The sequence below is a fragment of the Gopherus evgoodei genome, chromosome 11 (assembly GCF_007399415.2).
Source record: "Gopherus evgoodei ecotype Sinaloan lineage chromosome 11, rGopEvg1_v1.p, whole genome shotgun sequence".
Taxonomy (NCBI): Eukaryota; Metazoa; Chordata; order Testudines; family Testudinidae; genus Gopherus; species Gopherus evgoodei.
The window spans coordinates 67,853,095-67,878,701 of record NC_044332.1 but is presented as its reverse complement, the minus strand read 5'-3'; the positions used below and the strand labels follow the sequence as shown (position 1 = coordinate 67,878,701).

Below are 25,607 nucleotides of genomic sequence, written 5' to 3'. Positions count from 1 at the left end.
AAATAATATCCATATTTTGCAGTTTGTCAGACACCCTACTTTGCATTAGTGCTATTTACAGCTTCAAAACTTTGTGTATTTTTCTCTTTAGGGGGCTTTTTAAAAGCATCTAGAATGAAACAAAGATTGCAAAAGATTTTTAAATCCACCGTTCTATTGCTGAGAAATTAAAACAAAAAACCCATCCGCCATGCTTTCTGCATGTCCCAATAATATTTGTGCAGTCAGCAACCAAAGCAGGAAACAATTAACTGGCAAATCTTATTCCCAAAGATATGACGTACGTGTTTGTACAGCACCTCGTTCGATGGAGCCCTGGTCCATGACACAACACAACACAACCACAACACAAATCAATAATAATAATGTATAATGATAACATAATATATTGGCTCAGTGAAATTGGTCGTGGCTCCCCATCCCTAACGGTTGGCTCCAGCAAACATAAAGCCCGCTGCTTGCTAATAAAATTAGTTCTGTAGCCCAAGATGCTAGTGGCTTGTCCTTCTGGTGCTGAAGGGCCTATGTTTGAGCCCCACTGAAGACTGTGGCATCTGTATGCATGTGACCATGTTTGTTATAATGATAAACAAGGCAGAAATTTATGTTCCTTAAGAGACACTAGGGTGAAGAATCACTGTTAGGGAATTGCCAATAATAAATAGTAAAAAATCCTTGATAGCTTGCTTTAGCATGCAAGAATGCAAGAGAGGGGGCAAGGAGAAAGCCTAATAGGTCCAAAAAGAGAAATCCTTCACCACAGATCAGCCCAAGACCCTCATGGATGTGTTTGTATATGAATTGAATAACTATGTGAAGGGGCCATAAAGATAGCAATAAAAGCAAAAGTCAAGCTAAGCACCCAGACAGGGAAGCAGAAACTCATAAAAAGAAAATAATTAGAGAGGATCTGGAAGCCTTTCAGAGAAAAGAAAGGACCAAGTCACTTTGAACTCACTTTGTCTCACTCACTTTGAACTCAACAGGAGTTTTGCCACTGTCTTCAATCAGAGCAATACTGGGCCCATTAATACCAACTAGAGAGCCAAAACCAACTCAGAGTTTTGAAAGAAACCAGAAGGGATCACCAATGCCACAAACAAGGCTTTGCTGAAAACTGTCCAAAAAGCAGCCAGGAGGAAGAAATAAGAGAAACCCAAAGCCTTATGGGAAGAAGCCAAACAGAAATGGGAAACAATGGAACAGAAAAAGAGATTAGGGATAGCATAGTGGGGCAAATTGTGCTCTGATATAGTCTTTTTGCATCTTCAGTGAACTGAATGAAGGTCTACAACAGGGCAAACCCTATAAAGAAAGATAACAAGCATAGCAAGATAGAAAAAAGTAATATCATGCACAGCCAATAGGGGTAAATCATCAGGTAGGTGTACATGAGAAGCAATGCAATCCATTTGGTGATATGAACAAGAGGTGTGTTAGGTGATGTGTGAGACTAGTGTGTGCAGGGCTAAGGGGAAATAGGGGTGGCAGTGCAAAAAACAGCATAATGTGCCTCCCATCCAAAAATTAAAAAGTTTATCCCTGATCAGAAATCGTTGGAATAAGCTGTACATAACTATTCTCCATGACTACTTAAATGTCATCACAGCAGATGTCGAATGAGCTGCACCAAGAGAATGAAAAAGGACAAAGTCCAACTAAGGTTGGGGTTTTCTCATAGCTGATGTAAGGGAACCCATATGAAAACCAAGCCATATAACCCATTTGTATAATTTTAGTAACAAAGCCCCAGGAATCAGGAGCATGGCAATATGAGTGGACATTCAGCACAGAATCAGAACAAGTATCCTTACAAACAAAAGGTGGTTCATGCTGTTGAACTTGATTCTGCACCACTATCTCAGGCAAAGCTTCCATTCTTGTCAGTATGGGTTCTCTATCCACAGTCTGAGAACTGCTAGAATAGAATATGACCCAATGTTTTTAATTCCAGTTGAGACAAACAAGGTAGGTGATCGGATCACCTTCTGTTGGTGGAAGGGACAAGCTTTTGAGATTCACAGATCTTAGAATCATAGAATATTAGGGTTGGAAGAGACCTCAGGAGGTCATCTAGACTAGTCCAATTCCCTGCTCAAAGCAGGACCAACCCCAACTAAATCATTTCAGCTAAGGCATTGTCAAAAAAATGGGTCTTAAAAACCTTTAAGAATGGAGATTCCGCCACCTCCCTAGGTAACCCATTCCAGTGATTCACCACCCTCCTAGTGAAATAGTGTTTCCTAATAGCCAACCTAGACTGCCCCCACTGCAACTTAAGACCATTGCTTCTTGTTCAATCATCTGCCACCACTGAGAACAGCCTAGCTCCATCCTCTTTGGAACCCCTCTTCAGGTAGTTGAAGGCTGTTATCAAATCCCACCTCACTCTTCTCTTCTGCAGACTAAATAATCCCAGTTCCCTCAACCTCTCCTCATAAGTCACGTGCCCCAGACCCCTAATCATTTTTGTTGCCCTCTGCTGGACTCTCTCCAATTTGTCCACATCCCTTCTGTAGTGGGGAGACCAAAACTGGATACAATACTCCAGGTGTGGCCTCACCAGTGTTGAACAGAGGGAATAATCACTTCCCTCGATCTGCTGGTAGTGCTCCTACTAATACAGCCCAATATGCCCTTGGCCTTCTTGGCAATGAGGGCACAATGCTCACTCATATCCAACTTCTCGCCCACTGTAATCCCTAGGTCCTTTTCTGCAGAACTGCTGTTTAGTCGGTCCCCAGCCTGCATGGGTTTTAGTCGGTCCCCAGCCTGCATGGGTTTCTTCCATCCTAAGTGCAGGACTCTGCACTTGTCCTTGTTGAACCTCATCAGATTTTTTTTGGACCAATCCTCCAGTTTGTCTAGGTCACTCTAGACCTTATCCCTACCCAACAGCGTATCTTCTTCAGATCTAAGGAAGGTAACCAGAGTATCTAAGCTAAATACAAGTTGGCACAGATTAAGTGTAGCGGATTCACACATGCTGTCAGAGATCACTTAAAATGAAGTGGGCAATTAAGAGTTAGCAGACAGTAGAGTGTTTTACAAATTGTTGTAATGAGCCATAAACCCAACATCTCTGTTAAGTCCTTAGTTTTTAGTGTCTAGCAGAGTTATGAATTTAAGTTCCCAGGCTCATCTTTGGAAGGTGTTGTGCAGGTTTCTGTTGAGGACAAGGACTGAGAGGTCAGATATGGATTGATCTGATTGCTCTGTGAAAAGTGTTCCCCCAGAGGTGATGTGGTGTTTTTATCATTCATCATTTTTCTGTGTGAGTCCATTTGAAAGTGTAGTGATTTCCTAGTTTCACCCACATGCTGGGGCATTTAGTGCACTGGATGAGATACACCACATGTTGTGATAGGCATGTGTAGGACCCATGGATCTTGAAAGTGTTTGTGGGAAGTATTGATTATCCTAGCAATGGAGATATGTCTGCAGGTTTCGCATCTGTTCTGGCAGGGTTTGGTGCTGCTTTGAGTTGGTGTGTCCTAGTCTGTGAGGAGCTTGCTTCTGATGATGAGCTTGGCAAGGTTTATTTGAAGGCCAATGGTCCTTTGTCCAGCTGTCATTTCTGAACCCACTGCTGATAACAGCTATCTTGCTAAGAAGGTGGTATCATACAAGGTTCTGGTTGGTTGGAAGCTCAGTGGGAGAGACCCAGACAAGGTTCCATTCTGCTTTATTATTGGATGAACAACCACTGAAAGGACTTGACTACTGTAAAATTACACGTTTGGGGCTGGATTTATTCTGGCTCTGACACAGCGAGGTGTCAATTATACCTTTGCGTGCCAGCTGATTTCCTCTGCACTGGGGGAGGAAGGGTGATTCACATAAAAGGAAGGCCAGCAGTGTTGGTGCCTGGCTGTTCATAAGTTTACCCCTCAGAGCTCCTGCTAACATTCCTCATAGCTGCTCTGTCTATGACCAATCCCAGACAGTACTACTCACTGGGGTGGATACCCCCTCTGGTGGAGGGGAGATTGAAACGACTTTCTGTTACCACAACCTCTTCCTGTGGCAATTTTTTTTTATTGCCAGGTTCCTTAGTTCCACCAAGGCTGAATCTGGCCCTTTGTTTAAATACACAATGCATTGTTTCAGGTGGCTGAAGTCTGATTTTGGTTCTCCAGTAAAATGTCTTTCAGTCTCTAAGTGAGAATTTAGGAAAAACTACTCCCACAATGCAGTTTAAAATTATCCCGCAGAAATCTCTTTGACTGAGCTCAAAATCCAGCCTTCAGTAAGTCCTGAGTTATGAGGTTGTCCAGACCTCTAATAGAGGAACAGGGGAGTTTACACCAAAAGGCATAAACAAGTCAACAGTTTAAAAAAAACGCCGTTTATCTCCTCCTCCTCCCCAATGTCTTGTTCCAAAGATCATTGTGTTCTGTCACTGAAGCAAAGCACTGGAATATAAATGAAAGGCCAAATTCTGAAGCTGTTACTCACTTCTTACTCATTCCTTAGCCAGGCAAAGTTCCCAGTAAGTTTGGGGATTTTTTTCTTGCATAAAATCTGAAAAATAAGGGAAGACTCCAGCCCTGAGCTATTTGTGAGGCAGAGGCCTGGTCTAGTGGTTTGAGCAGAGAGCCAAAAAAGTACTGCGCCATAAGCCTGGCTCTGAAACCAATTCGTTCCATGTCCTTGGGAGAGTAACTTAATCTCCCTTTCTCAGTTTCCTCATCTGAAAAATATATGTAAAACATTTTACTTGTCTACAGAGCGAGTTCGTGCATGGCAAGCCATGGTGGGAACCTACAGCACACCAACTGAACATTCACTCCTGGCTCGTGTGCTCACAGCTCCAGAGTTGCCATGCACGATCATGCTGTGTAGACAAGCCCTGATTGACAATAAATAGCATCAGCTCAGCAGACAAATATAAAATGTAGGTTAGTGGAGGACTTCATCTAAGCTTATTAAAACAAAAATCTGAAAGCAGACAGGAGTGTCCTGGCCACGCACACTCTGGAGCAATGCAGGCTGTGGGCCCCAGGAGTGGGAGGTTTGCCTACAGAGCAGCTCAGTAATACTTGCCACGTATAAACCGCACTGTGTCAAGGGCTAGAGAAGCTCTGATTAAAGCAGCATTAGAAATGGTCAGGGCAGCCCCAGGAGAGGGTCGAGCCAGCTGGGTGTTGCTTCCAGTCAACATTTCTTCCAGACAACCCCCACCAGCAGGGATATTACAGAACCTCAACTGGATCTTAATGATACCATCCCACAGGAGAACCTGCTGCCCTGCATCCAGGGTGAGCACCTCCACGTTTCCAGCTCAGGTGGGTGAATTTGACCCAGGAATCTTTTCCTCAAATTATATCGCATGGGCATATTGTTATGTATTTTCTTGCATTCCACACTCTTGCCCTTTAATGTTCCATCTATCTCCTATTTTTAGTTTTCAGTGGAGATGAATGCAGACTGTAAAACCTGGCTGGGAATGCTCCTAAACATAGTAGCATTCACAGTAGAGTTTGTTTTGGCTCATAAAAAGTTAGGGATCATTTGGATCCACATGTAGGTTCAGATTTCAAACATGCCTGTAGTTTGTGGCTATTTTGATCTAGGCCTTAAGTTCAGGGCTATCACTAGTTTTCTGCCTTCTGATCATTAAAAAATCCCATTGCTGAAATTTTGCTTACTCAGAGCTACTGACTGTACAGTGACCTTGTCTTGTCAGTGTCCACCATTGTTTAAAGTTCTTTTGGGCTCCTGCTGGGGACTTTGCTTCTCTCCAAGTTTTCCTTCTCAGCAGGAGATTCTTCCTGGTTTTAAAGCGTTTTAAACATCCATCATGAATAATCTGTGACATTTCCAACAAAAGCCTGCCAGCTTCTGACTTACACACACACACACACACACACACACACACACACACACACTGCTCAAGCTTGGAAACCAAAGGGCCAAACAGAAATGAACTGTGGACCTTTTGAAGTGCACTAATTCCGAAATGAGAGGGAGTCAGTGATCTGCTCAAAGAAACCCTGGTTAAAAATTCAGTATTTCAATATGTAGATTGGAGAATAATTCATTTTTAAAGAGTTATTAAACATTTGCTAATACTTAGACATACAGGGCCAGAGCCTCAGCTGGTGTAAATCAGCATAGCTCAGTTGTAATGAAAACTATACCAATTTACACCAGCTGACAATCTGACTCAGTTTGCTCTTAGGCAGGATCATATTCTCCAGTTTGTATTTCTTAGGAAAGTTCTCGACTGTTGTAGATCTCTACATATTTAGACACTGCTCCTAAGCAAAGAATTCTAAACATTTCAGCCTCCAGTTCAAAACTTCCCTCCTTATTCCACAGATTTTAATTGCACAAGGGATCATTATGGTTATCTAGTCTGACTTCCTGCACAACACAGGCCATACTATTTCACCCAGTAATTCCTGAATCAAAGCCATAACTGTTGGTTAAATTGACCACCGAGCACTCTCCCGTCAACTCTGGTACTCTACCGGAGCGAGAGGCACAGGTGGAGTCGACGGGGGAGTGTTAGCTGTTGTTGCACCGCAGTGAATACACCGCGGTGAGTAGATCTAAGTACATAGCTGAAGTTGCGTAACTTAGATCAATTCCCCTGCCACTGCCCCCCCAGTGTAGACCAGACCTCCGTGTAAGACAAGAGACAATAGATGGATACAGACAGATGGGAGAGTACAAGGAAACAATGAGACAGTACTGGTCATCATGACAGCTAATGGTCTCAGCAAAGCAGCAGTCTCATCATTGTCCAGGGTTTTTAAGACATCACGGCAAAGTAGAGATGCTAGCTAGGATGGGGATAGATTGTGATAGGCCTTGAATGTGAAGATAAGTACAAGGACCTGATGTTTCATCTCTTATTGAAGTTAAACTCGGATATGTATCATCAGCAACGTACAGAGTGTGATGAACTGTAAAACAAGTAAGTGAAAAAATCATAGCTTTATAGTATATATACATAGTACTAAGTATATATCCAGAAATTTCTGGATGTATCACCTAGCAATAACTGCGGAAAACAAGCCTCAAATTAGAGTAACTTTTTGGCTGTAAAAGAATGGATATCATCACTTCTTTCTCTGTCATGGTAAATTACTCTGGTCACTGCTTTAGCGTATTTGCAATGTGTTTCAGGGGATAGAAGACAGGACTGGAAGTCAGGACACAAGTTTTATTCCCATTTTTCTCACAGACTGCTTGTGTTAATAACTGGGGCAAGCCAGTTCTTTTCTAGGTACCAGTTTCCCCATCTGTAAAGTGGGGAGAATATTGCTTACAAACCTTTGAAAAACAGTTGGAGATCTTGGGAAGAAAAACACTGCGTAAATGCTAAGAATTATTATTTTACTTTCTAATTCAGGAAAGCATTTTAATATGTGCTTAACTCCCATTGAATCAATGGAATTTAAAGATATGCTTAAAGTTAAGCATGCGCTGAAGCGCCCTTTCTGAAGAGGTATGTTGTCCTGAATCCTGCAATTAAGCATTTTTAAACAAATAATTTTACAAATGTATTGACAAAAGTAGAGTTAAGGTGAGAAAAGTGGTAAATTAGCACTTCTCAGTGTACTGAACTGCCCCAGCCTGGGTTTTATTCTAATGAAAGGGGTGTATTGTAGTAAACATAACATTTTGATTAGATGCCTGCAATAGAAGTGGAGTGCTCTTCAAAGATCCTTGGACAATATGGAGTTTGAAGCAGCTGAATATTGTCATCAGAAAATCAAACTTTGCTCTCAGAGCCAGAGCTCTTCCCCCAGGCCCCCCCCCCCTCCACCACCACCCATATTTGTATATAGTCAGAGAGGAGAGTCAGGCTTAGTTTGTTCATAAACTCCAGTTCCTGGGCGGACCCCACACACAGCTGGATTTGAAACAGCTGGAACCGCCTTCCCTGCAAGTTTAGCCAGGAGCCTCGCAAGCCTGGGAGCTTTGGGTTAGGAGCAAAATCATCACAGACTGGCTGCACTGGTGGAGGATGAATTGATCAAAACTGTGAAGCTGGATTTCCAGTTGCTGGCAGGATCCAGAAAATGGGTTACTGGAAGAGGCTGGGTCTGATTTCCCTACTGCTGCTGTCCTTCTGTGAGTAGAAAAAGGTTTCTGGTAGGCAAAGTTAAGCAACATATTCAGAGAGTTCATTTATTTTTTCCTTTCTCCAGCAGATAGATAATCATTGATTTCTACCCTAATGGCCATTAGCTAGAGGGTTTGAGATGTTAGTACAATACTGTACCAGTAACACTGGTTTGGAAATCAGCTGTATAATTCTCTTCTAACAAATGGTAAACATTCGACTTGCATGTAAGTTTCTGCATGCACTCTGAGCTGCTCAGAGATGTCAGTGTTTATAGTACAAAAAAAATATATATATAGGTCAATGTTTCTTCTTGGAAGGTTTTATTTTATTCAAACACAATAAAAGCAACTGAGATGTACGGTTGAATGATTTGACTTCAGCTGTGTCCAGATGCTGAGATGTTTGCAGCATAGAATTTCTTTTAAAATCAGCCCCAGTTTTATGTGCAGGATTAATCAAACTATTAAAGAAACAGGGTGGGGAGACTCTGCAGCAACATCTGGTTATTCAGCAAACCATTCCAGCACTTATGTAAAGATTTCTTTGTAATAAATACTCTGGTTGGGTTTCTATAGCACTCTTAATACTGCAGATAAACTCCCTACATCAGGATTAGAAAATATACCTCTCTATGCTCTAAATTCTCTTATTTAAATCTTAATGATCGCTTCAAGATGAGGAATAGATCTGTATATAAATGGGGTTATATACACATCCAGTAAGTATGCATGTCTCTCTGTATATGCAGTACCTATACATATGTATACATACACATCTATATATAGTGTTTATCTATAGATTCATGCAAACACTGGAACTTTCTTATGGTGAAATCTTTTTTAAACACAGATTAGTTTTGCTCAATGTGTAAATTTCACTGTGACTGGAATTGCTCTTTTCTCAATGCAGTGAAGCACTGGAATTTTTATTTCACTTTGTTCACATCCAAGTGAAATGATTGTGGGGCTCTCTCTCCACATTCACTTTTAGTGGGTCCCAGTGTCTACAGAAAAGGGAATGAAATATGACAGACAGATAACTTGTGTGCGTTCAAATATGACATCATTGCAACTAATGAATCATAGAGAGCCAAACCAGGGAATTGAGTATATATAGTTAGAGTAAGATTTTCAAAGAGTTACACAAAATTTTACTGGTGATATTAACAATAAACTGGCAGATAAAACCCTAACTATTGCTGTAATATAGAGGGGACAGGATGTTATACTGGAAAGTGACTATGAAAATAAGTAATTTTTTTAGCAGAACTAACCGAAGCACTACAAGGTGGTATTTTAATCACAGTATTGGATTATTGTTGGTAAGAAAGGAAACCTCTAATTATCCTTGAGAAATGCCCAATTATAAAGTTATTTAATTCTTGGTCTTCCTCTATAAAAAGGCAAATTTTTAATCTGGAAAGAGTCAACCCAAAAGATATTGCCATTACTAAATTAATCTGAAAAGTTAAGAGGCTGATATGTCGACAAAGTTAATGTTATTCAATTAATTTTGAATGTTTAAATATATAGTGTCTCAAAGAGGAAAAAGCTAGAATCTCTTTTACTGGATTTAGTTCAACAATGCTATTTTTAAAGTGCTACCTCCTGTTCTATGATGCAAACAGTTAAGATCAGCTGCACAGTAATGCTGAGATTTTAAAAAGAATTTAAGGAAATTAGTGCCCAAATCCCATTGTTGTTAATTGGAATCGGGCACCTAACACCCTTAGACCCCTTTGAAACTCCCAGCCCAAAGTACCAAAATATTTTAAAACAAGTATTTGATCCCACCTAAAGCAACAAATTCCCAAAACCATGTTGATTAATTGTAAAAGGGCATCTGGATTAACTGTTTAGTGGCAACTGGAAAGTAACTCCTCTCAGCATAAATGACACATCCTTATTCATATAATAAAGAAAATGGGCTGGATTCCATCTCAATTACCAGAGTAATCCCATGAATTTCAGTCTTTATCATCGCAAAATAATAGAAATGTAGGGCTGGAAGGGATGTCAAGAGGGTTATGTGGTAAAGACATTACTATGGATTTACACTGGTGCTGTTGAGAACCATATTTAGTGCATTATCAGCTTCTAAAATGTCCTTTTCATATTACTTTCTTCAGTCACATGGCTGAATGGTCACTAGATAATGTAACTGAATATTTTCATCTGTATGTGATAAAAACAAAGACTGTAGTTTGATGTATAGTTAAGAATGTAATAGAGGATTTCCATAATTCTCACTAGTAAGTTACACAAAGACACACAAGATTCTGTTCAAAAAATTTATCCTTAATATTTTTTCCTTGTTGTGGCTGCTTTTTTGAAGAGTAAGTAGGGTTTTGAAAGCTGAATGTGGAGACAGGAAACTTCTCAGTGGCATCCCAGCAAAATTTGATACTTGATTCCATTATTAACTTATGGAGCTCTAGTTCTGGAAAGCTAGGAATCTTTTTGCACATGCACGGGTTGTGTCCAGTTCTGGAATCCAAATTTTTAAAGGAACATTGACAGAGTTGAAAGGGCTCAGAAAAGAGCTACAAGAATGATTCAAGGTCTGAAGAACCTGCCTTACAGTGGGAGACTAAAGAAGATCCATCTATTTAGTTTATCCAAGAGACAGTTAAGAGGTGACTTAATCAGTCTGTAATGGAGAGAAAAATTCTGATAGTAAAGGGCTTTAATCCAGCAGAAAGCCATAATGAGATCCACTTGCTAGAAAGTGAAACTACACAAATTCAAAGAGAAATAAAGCACAGATTTTTTAAAGTAAGGGTAATTACTCATTGGAACAACTTACCTAGGGACGTGGTGGATTCTCTTGAATTGTAAGATTGGATCTCTTTCTACAAGGTATGCTCTAGCTCAACCAAAAGGTATGGGCTTGATGCAGGAATTACTGGGTGAAATTCTAATGCCTGTGTTATACAGGAGGTCAGAATAGTTTATCCTAATGGTTCCTTCTGATCTTAAAAATCTATGAATCTGTTCTTGGAAATATGTAACTGGTGTAGTGACATCTCTCTGCATTTGCAATTGGGCATCTGAGTGCCCAAGCAGGGAATCAAGCTCAACAAGTCCAGCAGGGAAGGTGAGCTTCACCGAGAGAAAACCAAACTGAGCTAATAGGTGTACTTGGATCTCACCTACAGCAAACTGAGCCCAAAGATTCCAGAGGGTGTGCATGATCATACCTGGAATATCTTCACAATATATAGTGAATGCTCTCTCATGTGGGCAGAGCTTATTTTGTGTCTGGAGCTCAGAAGAGTATCACTGCTTCAGCCGGTTCAACGCAAGGATAATATTTTGGTTGCCCTTGACTCCAAGTAAGGGCACTGTCATCTGGGTAGCTGTCATCAGGGTTTTAGCAACAGTCATGGGGCTTTTAGATCCTTGGGAAGGGGGTTTCTAGAAGGATGTTGGGTACCAGATTAAAGAATGTGTGGTGCCTCAAGGTGGCAAAGTAGTTGGTACATCCTGAGTGCACCCTTTAGTCCCCTCCCCCAGAATTTGATTTGCAGGGAAACCCAGAGTACCGCACTTACACTAATAGGAGTGACCTGATTTGTTAATAAGATGCACACATGGACAAGGGAAAGCCACAGGTGTGGGCAGCCCACCCTGGAGGGCTTTGTATAAACTCACAAGGAGTAAGAATCAGAAAAAATATTATTGTAAAAAAGGCTGACTGCCTTTACTATATTAGATAATTGTATGCTAAAAGTATAATCCCCAACACCCAACCTTCACCCCCAAACACCCCTCTGAATGGATCTCCCTTATACAAAACTAACTCCAATGCACATTTCGGCTTAGCTAAGAATGCTGACTAGTCAATGGCAGGAAAACATTCAGTCATAAGTGCTCAAAATTGGTCTGTTTGTTGGTGGGGATAAGACTTCAGTAATGGGGCAGGGTACAAGATGCACAATGTTCTCTCGGGAACTGCTGCCTCTCTGCGTGAGGATGATGTGAGAGACTCACCCTCACACACCCTAAAGTGTAGTAGGGGGCTACCTAGATCCACTTGTGATGAATCTCTCCTCCCTTGGTCTCTGAAGTTCTCACAAGCTGTAAACAGGGATCTTAGGTTCATTGTGGCAGCAGCAAGGACTGGTACTTGCAGAGGATAAGATGGGAGCTCTGGCTATGCCTACAGTGCCCCCATGTGATTCTCCCAACTTCGGGGCTGTTTATCTTCAGCCTTTCAGACTGCCTCCCTTCGGGGAAATGGTCATATTTGCAAGGGTAGCTGAATTTATGACCCCTCTTCTGGTCTCTTGAGTGCATCCCGTCAGGTCTCAGGCCTTGGGCCTTTATGAATGGGAGAATTGTAGGATTATATCCCGAGAGGTAGACTGTCCCTAGGCTACAGTACCCTATGGATTAGCTGTGCTCACCCAGAAAGACTAACTGGGTTTGGGCACCTGAGATTCTTCACCTCAGGAATCTGGGTTACAGTGACCCAAAACAGCCTTCCTATAACAAAGTATTGCTTAATCTTAACAGCAAGGCCAAAACCTGGCATAAGAGAAGATTTATGAAACAACAAAAGGTCTACAAGCATGTCTATCTTGCCCCAGATCCCTAACTTCTGGGGGTCTAAGTCTCATTCTGTTCCTCTTAACTCTCCTTCCCCTCTCCTTGAGGGACTGTCTTTTAAAATCCAGCCAAAGTCCTTTGTTCTCAATTTGACAGGCCCTTTTTATTCTACTGCCCAAAAAACAATCTGTTGATCTCAGAAGGGTGGTGGTGGTGCACTTTCGGAGCGAAGGCACTTGCATTGTACCTCAAGTGTTGGGAGCTGTATAGCTAGCTGAAGCCATTGTTCCCTTTCCTGCTTACATGCAGCCAGCCTCTTCTTGAACGAACCCCACATTTTCATGTGGTAAACCCTCTTACAACAAGCAGCCAAACATATAGAATATAGAGTATTCATAAATTACCACAGGCAGCTCCAAAGCTGTCACAGAAACATCCCTAGTATTTGTTCAGAGATCTCTGGTGACCTATCCCAGGCTCCTCAGGCTGCTTTCTGAAGAGGAGGGGCTCTTGTTTCTATGGCAGTTGGAGCCAAAACCAGGCTTTGGAGACAATTTCTGCCCTGGATTCACTGTTGCAAGTTTACATGGCAACCCTTTCCCACAGCTCTGCAGGGAAACATTAGCAGGGTGCACAGATGCCCAAAACACACACAAGACAGGACAGGAACAACCATATTGTGAAGAGTAGCCCCATCTACTCGTGCTGGTATCTCATTTTGATGCCATACGTGAGTGGGCCTTGGGTTGTAAGTGGAGCTTAGGAGAGGAACCACTTTATTTTGTAAAACAAGTTGAGACCTACATTTATGAATTAGCATTATAATACCTTAATATATTTAGTAGTAATAGTATTCCCTGCATTAGCATGACCTCTAAATGTATCCATTTGTACTGGCCCACTTCAACCACTACTTTGAAAAGAGTAGTTGGGGAGAGACTCTATGCATATTAAGGCACAAAAGAAGGCAAAAGAGGGATTCAAATGGTTATTCATGGATTTTTTTTAAAAGGTGGGAGATCAAAACAGAACCCACCCACACATTTTACTAATAAAGGGAAGGTGGTATAGTTTGAAAGGAGATTCTATGAGGCATGACTACCCAGGTTGGTAGTTGGTGCACAGTTCTCATTTAAATATTTGTGCTACGGGATATCTGGGACAACGGGGGGGAGTATATTGTTTTGTTTTTGGCACATGTGAATTTGTTTACATGTTTTGCAAAGGGAGGTGTTCCTCTTACAAGGATTTGACTTTTATTTTATTTTTTTCTATTACCTTAATAGCCAGAAATGCCCAAGAGCAAATTAGCACCGTCAAAACATTCAGTGATTTCCCCCGTCAATCTGATAATGGATTAAATGACCAATCAATGGTTTCTGCCCATGGTTAGCTTTGTGTCTGTGGAGGAGAAAAATAGTTGATTCTTTGGGCAGTTTCTGCCTCCTTGTAAAGGAAACCGAATACAGATGTTATGAAAAGGCTGAATGAGAGCTAGGTTATAACAACAGCTCTGAGGTACGCAAATAAAAGGAATAGGAACCTATTCAACACTTCAGAAGGCTGAGCACAATCTTGAAGATGCACGGCCAGATTCATGGGTCCAACCAGGTTATGATTGTCTGAGGAACAAATAGGGACAGGTGGTTCTAACTCTTCTTTATGTTCTTCTCCCCCTCTTGCTGGGACAAGACACAGACTGTTTCAGCCTTTGGTATAACTTAGAGCAGCCTCAGGGCTGCTCTAAATTACTCTGAGAGTAATGGTTCCCTAGAACTGTTCCAACAGGCCCAGGTGTTGGAGTGCAATTTGCTCTGCTCACCATCCCTTATGCCTGCAGAATTCCCCTGAATTGTGGGGCAGGGAGCAGGTGGCATATTACTGGTTATGTTAGCTTTATGCCACTCAGAAATTTCCCCTGCTTTTCCAGCTATTTTCTGCTGCCTGAGCAGTGCAACACAATCAGAAGGTGGAACAGAGATCTAGATCTGAAGCAGGATGGTCACAACAAAAGTGATAGTTTTTATTATTTTCTGTGAAAAAGTTTGACGAAAATGAAGTTTTTCATTTTTGTAGAAAATTTTTATGGAATTTCTCAGGTTTACATAAAAAAAATAAAACCCCAAAGTTTTAAGATTTTGGACAACCAAAAACTAAGGGAAAAATTGTTGTCAAAATTTCCATTTAATACAGAAGTCATTCTTTTGTTTAAAACATTCAGCTAACTCTAGTTTCAACACATGTAAATTTAATCAGTGCCTTATCAAAGAGAAAGTCCGTAACGTATTTACTCCTCAGATTCAGTGATTATGAAATAAGCAATCACTGGCTTAATTTTTTTTTTTAAAGGGGACTCTTGAAGTATTCCTGTATTCTGAAGTAATGCCAACGTCTATTGTCTACCCTGATTTATATAGCTTTTGTAAGCTACTTTAAGCTCCGCCAGTTGTCTAGTTTATTTCTCTGAAGATGTTTTTCTCCCTCCTTGCAATGATTCATCTTCATCATGTTTCCTTTCAGTCTGGTCCTTTATGGATTTGTATTGTAACCTGGAATAAAATGAATGCACCCCACTGTGGACTGTCATGTTTTATTAGATGTGCAACATCCCACATCTTCATAAAAAGAAGTACCTACAGTACATTAAGCATAGCTCAGCAAACTAACCTGATGGGGACTGAGATGAAATCATCAGTGTGACTTGGAACAGTCTGTGAACTACACCATCTTGCTTCTCTGTTTACATCAAAAGGTTCAGCGCCAAATGCAAGAGAAACAAAAATAAATTTAAAGAATAAAACCTACCTCTAGAAAAGACCAGCACTTATATGGGGCAATAAACCAGTCAACCGCCAATGGCACATCAAATCTGTGCGCACCAAGAGAAGATCGTTGGACCCAGACTATGGGCTGAAGTCCCACACAGGCTCTTCAGGGCCTTGAAGGATTGGGCTAATGGGTCATAACTGGCTCAGCCTTGCTATTCTGCATTTCCCTGAATGCAGGGGAAACAATCCTGATCCTGCCCGCCTCTGTCCAGAGGGAGAGGATTAACCCTTTCCTCACCAGTCTCCAGAAAGGATCCAAAAGCCCCATCACAGGCATGTTTCTGTTCTTCAAATAGTCCTTTTACTTAACATAGACAACATCAGTTCTTACTGTCAACTGCTGATAGCTGTTTGCCTTTCAGAAGATCAGACATGTGAACACTCACAGGTCTTGCATCCACTACTGCAGGCTCTGCTCCAAACAACTGCACTCAAGATGATTTACCCTGCATGCATTTATTGCACTGCAGCCATCATTAGTGTTTAGCATCCCTGTGATAAGCCATGAACATGCCTAACAAGCTAAACTACAGCTGATTTATGCTGGAGCAACTGCATCTTGTCCTGTGGGAAATTAATTAATCCAGCTGTATACTGCAATCTTCCATTTTACAGCAAGCTGACAGTCATTGCTACATGGATGCTGGCAGTTTTAAAATGCACCTTAATTGAAATGTTATTCTTGACAAGACAGAATTGTGTATAATCAGATTTAAACATCTTTTTATCATTTTACACAATGCACAATTTGCACCTATTAATAAGATCTAAAGATCCTAGCTACAGTGCCAGTTCTGGCAGCTGCTGCATTTCACTTCACTATTCCACTCCCTCTAAGTTGTAGAGAGAGACCTCTGCTGCAATGAGACCTCTGCTAAAACACTTGGGCTGGGACTTTCCATGGGCCTAAAGGAGTCTGTATCTTATTGAATTTCACTTACCCTCTTGTGCCTGGGGCAATGTGGCAAAGTCTCTGACCTCTGACTGTGGAGGATGAGGCTCACTTTTCCTCTCTCAGAGTAGTTTAGTGCTCCAGCCAAAACAAAAACTCCACCTTCTTCTGGAGTGCACAAAAACCAATCCACCAACAGTAGCTCCATCAGCCAGTCTTCATCCCACTCTCCCCCTCTTGGCTGTCCACTGAAGGCTTGTATCAACCTTCCCTCAGGATCTTGTCCTGAGAAACAGATCGAGGGTTTAGTGAGGTCTTTTCCCCTTGGTGCAGGGAAGTGAAAAGAACTTCTACCTGTCTTTGCACAGTCTCATGCAGGACCACCAGCCTCCCTCAAGGATGCGTCAATCCTCCCCCCTTTGCCAGATTCTGACAGCAATACCTTCTGGCAGTCCCTGAGAGTTCATGGAGAGCTCCTGCCCTTCCTCCTGTGTCAGCACCAGACCTGAAGCTGTAAGTGACAAAGTATTGGCTCTCTCTCTCTTTCCTAGGCACTTATATGGCCCCCATCATGGTAGTAACCAACTCACAATCGTCAATGTATTTATCCTCGCAACACCCCTTGAGATAGGGAAGTGCTATTACAAATGGGGAACTAAGGTACAGAGAGATGAAGTGACATCTCCAAAGTCTCCGCTTCACTTTCATCAGGTCTTGTTTTATCCAAACCAGTAATATTTGAGTTGCGGGTGAGGGTGGATAAGAGGTTCTAGTTTGGACTCACCTCATTAACTCTCTGTATGTGCAAATACTGGTGTGTATTTGCACATAACAAACAGGACTTTTTTAAGAGCGATAATGCACAATACCTGGGACAGAAAGGTGACTGAGATTTTGACAGTGCTTTTGTCACTTCAGCCAGTATTTCACAAACCAGGTAGCTTTACTCTGTATTTTGCATTCAGGGTGGAAAATGTGTCTGCTCGCTTTAAAGAGATTGTACCACCAAAATGAATGTATACCTTGGCTGTTTATCATATATCTGTAACCCATTTCCTCCTCTACCTAGTGCTCTTTATATCCTCACTTGTCAGTCAGTTGCAGCACGTAAGCTTCAGTCCTGCAACTTTGTATGTGCATGGGATTACGAACACGGACATCGTTATTCATGTGAAGAAATGCTTGCAGTACCAGGACCTTAAGACTGTAAATTCTTTGATGAAACTTGAATTGTGTGTGGGTTTTTTTTTAAAGTGCCTATGATACCTCTTGGCTCTATACAACTAATAATAATAATAATAATAATGTGCAAAGGGCAGCATTCTACATAGATATAGCTTAAAAAAACTTCTGTTTTATTTTAATCATTTTAATAAAATTAAAACGCACCTGCATTTGCACATGCAGAGCAAATCCCTGTGTCCAAACCAGTCAGCAATCTGCAAGAAATCAGGACTCGAAAATAAAGATTTGTTTATGTCTTTGCATGCTGGTTATTTTACACTAAGAGAATCTAAAAGCCAGCATCCCAAGTTAGAAGACTGATTCAATTGTCCTTTTGACTAAGTCATTTTTTCCATGTTTCAAATGTCCCAAATTTAGTCTAACCATTCCATGAGAGATAACAGGGTCCTTCGTCTTACAACAGGAAGTGATAATACATCCAGATACTACCAATACATGGGTGATTAATTCAGTTCTTTCCAAATCACAGATCCATGGAATAGACCCATCCACAGAAGCAAGAGCAATGGATCCTGTGGGAATTCAGTTCTTGTTATGTCTTTAATTTGTCAACAGGCATCTTTCCAGAATTGCTGGAAAATACTCTAGGACTTTCCCACCATATGTGCAGGAAGGTAACTTTTGGGTTGCATTCCCTCCAACGCACGTTCAATCCAGTTTTGTATATTTGTTCTATGCTTGCCTGTTTGTAAAACACCATCAGTGGAGGAGTGAGAGGTCCTGTTCCATATATCCTCATCAGCACTATCCCCCATGGCACAGAAGTCCACAGCTTGGAAAGAATTTGTTTAACAAAACTCTTGTTTAGTGATATACCCACTGGAGCATGTTTCAGGGATAACTCGCTGAGCAGGAGCTGAGTTGGTAAAACAAATAACTGTTGCAGAACAGGGACCAGATTATGAGCTGCACCTCTGAGTGACATAGCCTGGGGCGTGGTGGGGGGGGCAGTAGCTATGTGCCACCTTTCTGTCCCCAGTTCAGGGCTTGTATGGTGGCTGGGGTGGCCGCTGCTCACAGTTCCACATGTAATAATCACGTAGTCCAGAATTGCCAGAGTGTGGAGTTCTCTGGCCACACCCCTCCCAATATGCCCCTTCCTATCTTTGCCATGCACCTACTTCTGCCATGCACCTACACCAAGGGCTGCGAGACAGGGTATGTCATGGGGATTCTACTCACTGCTGGGGTGCCCCCTTATGGCTGTGTCCTGGGATTAGCTTTGCTCAGGCTGCTGCTCATGACCGTCTCTCACTCATGTCATAGCCCTTTTCTAGGAGTGCAGTGCTTCCTCTCTGTCACTTGGCCCTTCGTCTTCATGGCCTGGCTCTCTGGCCAGGTCACTATGTAGTTTTCCCCTTCCAGGATAACAAAGTCTCACTGGACCCACTGTCCGGGTGCCATTGCAGACAGTCTTCCCAATCAAGACTGTGCCACTTCCCTAAGGCTAGCCGGGGAACCCAAGCCCGCCTGCTATTCCAGGTGCCAGCCCAGTAACTCTACACCCAGCAACCACAGTCTGCTCAATCTCTGACCTTCTTGCTCTTTCCCTGGGCTCTTTCCTACCTTTCTTCCCTATCTTCTGGATTCCCCACTGGGTTACCACTGGAGCTTCCTCTACTCCCTGTGGCTACTTCACCATCTCTTGGATTCTTCCCAGAGGCTGTATTCCAAGGCAGGATCCCAGGGCTTAAGAACATGAGAATGTCCGCACTGGGTCAGACCATTGGCCCATCTAGCCCAGTATCTTGTCTGCTGACAGTAGCTGGTGCCAGATGCTTCAGAGAGAATGAACATAACAGGGCTATTTTTGAGTGACCCAGCACCTGTCATCCAGTCCTAGATTCTAACAATCAAAGGTTTAGTAACACTGAAAGCGTGAAGTTGCACTCCTGACTATGATGGACCTATCCTCCATGAACTTATCTAATTCATTTTGGAACCCAGATATAGTTTTGGCCTTCACAACATTTCCTGCAACCAGTTTCACATGTTGACTGTGCGCTGTGTGAATAAAACCTTCCTTTTGTTTGTATTAAACCTGCTGCCTATTAATTTCATTGGGTGACCCTTAGTTTGTGTGTTATGTCAAAGGGTAAATAGAACTTCCCTATTCATTTTCTCCACACCATTCATAATTTTATAGACCTCTATCATATCCCCCCTTAGTCAGCTCTTTTCCAAGCTGAACTTTCCCAGTTTTTTAATCTCTGTTCCATAGCCCTAATAATTTTTCTTGGCCTTCTCTGTACTTTTTCCATTTCTAATATATCTTTTTTGAGATGGGGCAACCAGAACTGGACATGTATTCAAGGTGTGCACATACCATGGAGTTATATAGAGGCATTATGATAGGAAATTATCGATTCCTTTTCTAATGGTTCCTAACATGCTGCTAGCTTTTTGACCACTACTGCACATTGAGCAAATGTTTTCAGAGAACTAGCCACTATGACTCCAAGATCTCTTTCTTAAGTGGTAACAGGAATTTAGACTCCATCATTTTATATGTGTAGTTAGGATTATGTTTTCCAGTGTGCATTACTTTTCACTTAAACTAATTTCAACATTGCCATCACCAGTTTTGTGAGATCCCTTTGTAACTCTTTGCAGTCTGCTTTGGCCTTAACTATCTTGAGTAATATTGTATTGTCTGCAAACTTTGCCACCTCATTGTTTACCCCTTTTTCCAGATAAATTATGAATACTTGCACAGGATAGGTCCCAACAGTACAGATCCTTGAGTGACCCTGCTATTTACCTTTCTCCACTGTGAAAACTATTTATTCCTACCCTTTATTTCCTATCTTTTAATGATTACTTATTTATGGGAGGACCTTCCCTCTTATCCCATGTCTGCTTACATTGCTTAAAAGCCTTTGGTGAGGGACTTTGTCAAAGGATTTCTTAGTCAAAGGCCATCCTTGTCCACCTGGTGGATGACGCCCTTAGAACTTCTCCTTGCCTTTAGCCAACTCCCCTCTTCTCTAGGGAGTGACTGCAGAGTCCCTCCCTGCAGCCCTTTTCCTATACCAACTTCCTCTCTTTATAAGCTTATCCCAGCTCAACCTCAGCAGGCTTTATCAGTCATTAGGCCTTAGCAGTCCCTGGCTTTCTGCCAGGTGTAGCTTAATAGGCCTGTTTTACCTGTTTGGGCCTTGTGTGGGGTGGGTACTCCCATCCCAGGCCAGCATAAAGCCACCTATGTTACTCTTGTGCCACATTTATGGCACAGGAATTCCCTGAAAGGAAATCCACCTGGGTTCCTCCCCCTTACCATATATATCAGCTGCATAGTTGGCGGGAATCATTAATCGCCATGGTTTGTCTGTGAGGATATTCTGGGACCTGCTTCCGTACTGGAAGCTCAATTCCATCCCCACATCCCAGGCTGCTCACCCACGTCAATTCCTTTGTCCATAGCCGATGTGTTCAGGCTATGCTTAGGGACCAGGGTTTGCACACACGTAATACTCCCGTTAAATTCAGTGGCTAGTTTTGTGTGCCAAGGACTTGCAGGCACTTTTTGAGGAGTTTTCTCATAAGAAATAGTCTTATTTGTGCAGAGATGTTTCTTTCTTTCTGGGCTGCAGTCGGCTAAAATTCTTTTTGTTATGCATTCTTCCACACGGCATATGACAGTAATGCACACCAACATGGGATTGTCATTGCTAATTGCAGGGCTGGCTCCAGCTTTTGCCACACCAAGCGGTGAAGAAAATAAAAAAAAAAAAGATAAAGCCGATTGGCGGCACTTCGGCAGCAGCTCAATCATGCTGCTTCATTCTTCAGCAGCAATTCAGTGGCGGATCATTCGCTCCCTCTCTTCCTCTTTGGCGGCATTTCGGCAGCAGCTCAAAGAGGAAGATGGGGAGTGACGGACCTGCTGCTGAATTGCCACCAAAGACCCAGACGTGCCGCCCCTTTCTATTGGCCGCCCCAAGCATCTGCTTCCGTCTCTGGTGCCTGGAGCTGGCCGTGGCTAATTGACATTGTTCACAGATTTGCCCAATCGGTCACAATCAGGAAAGTATGTGAATCAAGGAATGTGCGTAAACCAAGGGACAATTTTCAAAAGTGACTTTGATGCTTCAATTTTTGGGTGCCCCAACCTGAGACTCTCTGCACAGCCTTATTTTTAGAGTATGGGTGCCTTGCACTTTCTGAAAATGAGACCCCTTTAAGGTGTCTCCAGCTCAACAACTGAAAATCACTAAACACTTTTGAAAATTTCCACCAATATACTTAGGAATTTACAAATGTAAGGCCTGTTACTGAGTACGCTCATATTCACTGACTCCAGCAACTAAAGTCCAGATTAGTGGACTTTATTTCAAGTGTGGTTTATCTAGAGCAAAAATAAGATAGAAAGAAAAAAGAAATGCCTACAAAAACTATCATTCCATGTACCTGGAAGAGGAAACTATTCTCCCTTATCATCAACTATCAATTGATTTAATTGGTCATTTGTGTTTCTTGCAAAAAATGGAAAATATGGATGACATGCTCAGTATCACCGTACATTGACAGTTAAGAATATTCCACATTAAAATTTATGATACTCTGACACTATGTTGACATAAGAGTTTTTCACACCAATTTCCAAAGTGAAGCTATGTTTCACTGTTTTACTTATATATCATTTATATCATTAAATTGTTAACAAAAATATGTACATTATGTCTAGGTAAATCAGAGATTTAATTATTTTCCATGACACATCATCATAAAAGGCAATGAACACCTATTGAAAGAAACATGATCATAATTTAATCCTGTGTACACATATATAAATTGTAACTAATATTGTTTTAATAATACTTTGCAGTTTTATAGTGCCTTCCATGTGAGGATCTCAAAGTGTTTTACAAATATTAATTAATTAAGCCTCACATCATCTTGGTAAAGTAGGGAAGTGTTAGTAGACTCATTTTAAGGCATAGTGTTGATCAGTTGGCCATATACCTACGCATTCAAAAGTTTGGGTTTCTTTTAAGTTCAACCTTTACTTTCAGTTTCCTGGTTTAGGCTTGATTGGTTTGTTTTTTTCAGGGTGTTTGGAGCATGGTTAAATTTAATAATAATAATATTTAAAAAATTTTAATGGTTGGTTTTAATAATTCAATGCCCTTATAAAGGTGTTTTTTTTAAAACCTCTATGTTATGGATATGTATTCTCAACTTTAACTTCAGTTTAACAATGTTTTTATCTGGTACAACAGGATACAGTATTTGGTATCTTGTAGGCTATAATATTTACAAATAAAGCTGGTAAACATTTTATTGACCAATTCTTTTAGTTGGTTGAAAAAGAGAGGAAATTTTTTGCAACAATGGTAACATTTCTTGTCCAAAAATTTGAAATCATGAAAAAAATTCCATCAGCTTTTTTTCCAGGTGTGGACACATGGGCCTGGTAGAAATGTTAAGATGAAGTACTAATACCGATGCAAATAAATTACGACTGTTCATAACACCTCATAAGAAGATCTTTAGGAAGGAAATTTCTACATTTTTCAGCTTGTTGAGACTTTTACATTTCTACCCAAACTTGGAAATAACAGAGTTTTATTAGATACGAAAGAATAGTCAGTGTTGGAACTTTCTGATAAAAGTACATTTATTTACATCACTGTAAATAAATAATCAAAAAGATTAAAAGATGCTTAAGTTAGTGGATCACAGTACTCTGTTATAACAGCTACTCCATTCCAACATGTCTTTGCTGGCTCATCAAAGTCGTCCTAACAGATGGTAAATAGAACGTGAGCCAGGAATTTTCAAACACTCCCCAGGAAGTTCATCTAAATCATCAGTAAACCATTTGCACTTGAAACAGAGCAAACTCTGTTGCCCAAATGTGACCCAGATAATGTTTCTGTTATGTTTACCTATTCTGAGGATATCTTTAGGGTTTTCTTTTTTTATTGCCCTTTTTGTTCTCCTACTTCCATCTGCTCCTGCAGAGCAAGGAAAATACACACAATGCTCAGTTCCTGGGCAAAAAAATATAGAAATATTTTTCCTAAGATCAAGGTGGTCAAGGCATAGCAGCCTGTGGGCCAAATACAGCTCACTTTGTTCTGCTATTTGGCCTGTTGCTACTTTCACCGTTAATACGGGCAGGAGGTGGCCTACAAAGACTGCAGCTCCCTGGTCAGTGTCTTACTGGAAATGGGGTTTGAACGACGGTGAGCTGGCTGAGACAAAATCATCCAATCTGACCTTTTGTCAGTAGCCCAGAAGAAACAAGCAGAAAAAGGCGGAGCTGGTGCTAGTTCCCTCCTTTTGCCACTGAGATTTGCAACCTGTATTTATCTACGTATCTTATATGGGATCCATCATTGTAGCATCTGAATGCCACAGACTCATTCATATATTTATCCTCATAACACCCCTGCAATGTAGGGAAGTGCTAGTATCCCCATATTACAGAAGAAGAACTGAGGCCCAGAGAGATTAAGTGACTTGCCTGAGATCACACAGGAAGTCTGTGGCAGAGCAGAAAATTGAATCCAGGTCTCTCCAGTGCCATGCTAGTGCCATGACCATCTTCAGCAGCTTCTAGATACCCTGATAGTAGCTCTAGACAAAAGCACTTCACAGCATTAGTACCAGCCAGCAGATTGTAATTTTTTCTTTCATATGGGGTCCTCAACTCAATGACCCATGATTTAACCACTTGGAGATAGGATTATTGTCATTTGCTCTTCATGGGTCTGCAGTTTCTTCTTTCTAGTCGTGACATGGTATATTCTGAGGTGTTGGCTTTAGTCTGCAAAGTCGTAAATGGAGGGGTTCTTGGAGAGCTGGTAGAGTTATTTCATGAGTATGTTGTCATTATTCAACCAGCTCTAGGTCCTGGTCACTTCAAGAACCTTCAAGTCCTCTCTCGCTTTTCCAGGTGGATCTGAAGGGTAGGCAAATGGGGTGAGTGTCTAGGGGGGGAGTAATTGGAGGGTTTTAGGTTGGAGGTGCTCAAGGTTGTTCTTAGCTTTTGGACATTGGTATGACATTATTATAAAGAGTCTACGCATTACTTTGGGGGAGCAGTTAATAAACTGAAGTACACACACATAATGATATGGCCCATTGCTTCTGGGACCCATGGGTTGTATCTCCCTATTAAAGATGATGATAGACATATTCTGCTCCATTTTCACTAAATTAGGTAACTAGACATGGTCCTCTAGCAACTGAGAAGCAGCCCATATGGCCTCCTAGTTGGACAAAGTTTGGAACCAGAGTTTACATAGTAACTATTCACATCTGAATTTCATAGTACTGTAATTAACATACAGCTGCTGCATTTTTAACAGGTTAGGAACAATTATCACAGGGTAAACTCACAGTTGCTTTTCTCCTCCACACCCGTTTACATTGCATGGTAACTGCTTTCGCACGTAATTACACAGTAATCTGCAAGCACCAGTACACACTATGCAGTTACATGGTATTAAAAACAATATTAAGTTGTCATGTCATTAAAGAACAGTTATCTAGTATTTATGTCCTGTGTGACTTGACGTATTACTGCAATTTCTACTACTATGCTGACATACAACCCAAGTATGGCCAGATTTTCAATGGGATTTACTGGGTGTTGAGCACTTTTGAAAACGTGGTACCTACTAACCTCAGGGGAGTAACGGTGTATCAGGAGTTATAACCACCCAGGCCTGGTTTTAGAACAACCTTGTTCATTTGACATGTTACAGGCAGAGTGCCAACCTGTTGTAATACTTGTGTTGATTTGTGAATGCACCCAGGGCCAATTCCCACTTGCTCTCCTGTTGTCATGACCTATATACTGCAGTAGGACCCTATCAGATGTCCTGATTAAATTGTTTCTTTCCCTAGATGGTGACTTTTATTATTTAGGACTAGTTAAATTAACTCAGTCTGGCACAGGAATCACCCATAGGGAGCCATGGGCAATCATTTTAAAATTACATCACTGTAACAGAATGTTCTGTTACAAGTTGTTATATTATTTCTCGACATCATAA

The 25,607-nt window shown here is 41.3% G+C and overlaps 1 protein-coding gene across 1 annotated transcript in view; it reads left to right on the top strand.

Annotated features, from left to right (window-relative positions):
- Positions 1-7,932: 7,932 nt before the first annotated feature.
- LOC115659525 (TGF-beta receptor type-2-like) overlaps positions 7,933-25,607 on the top strand; it is a 60,876-nt gene continuing 43,201 nt past the window's right edge. Inside the window, exon 1 of the mRNA XM_030579769.1 lies at positions 7,933-8,088. Within this exon, the coding sequence (XP_030435629.1) occupies positions 8,037-8,088 (52 nt within the window). The 5' untranslated portion in view covers positions 7,933-8,036. The remainder of the gene's footprint in view (positions 8,089-25,607) is intronic.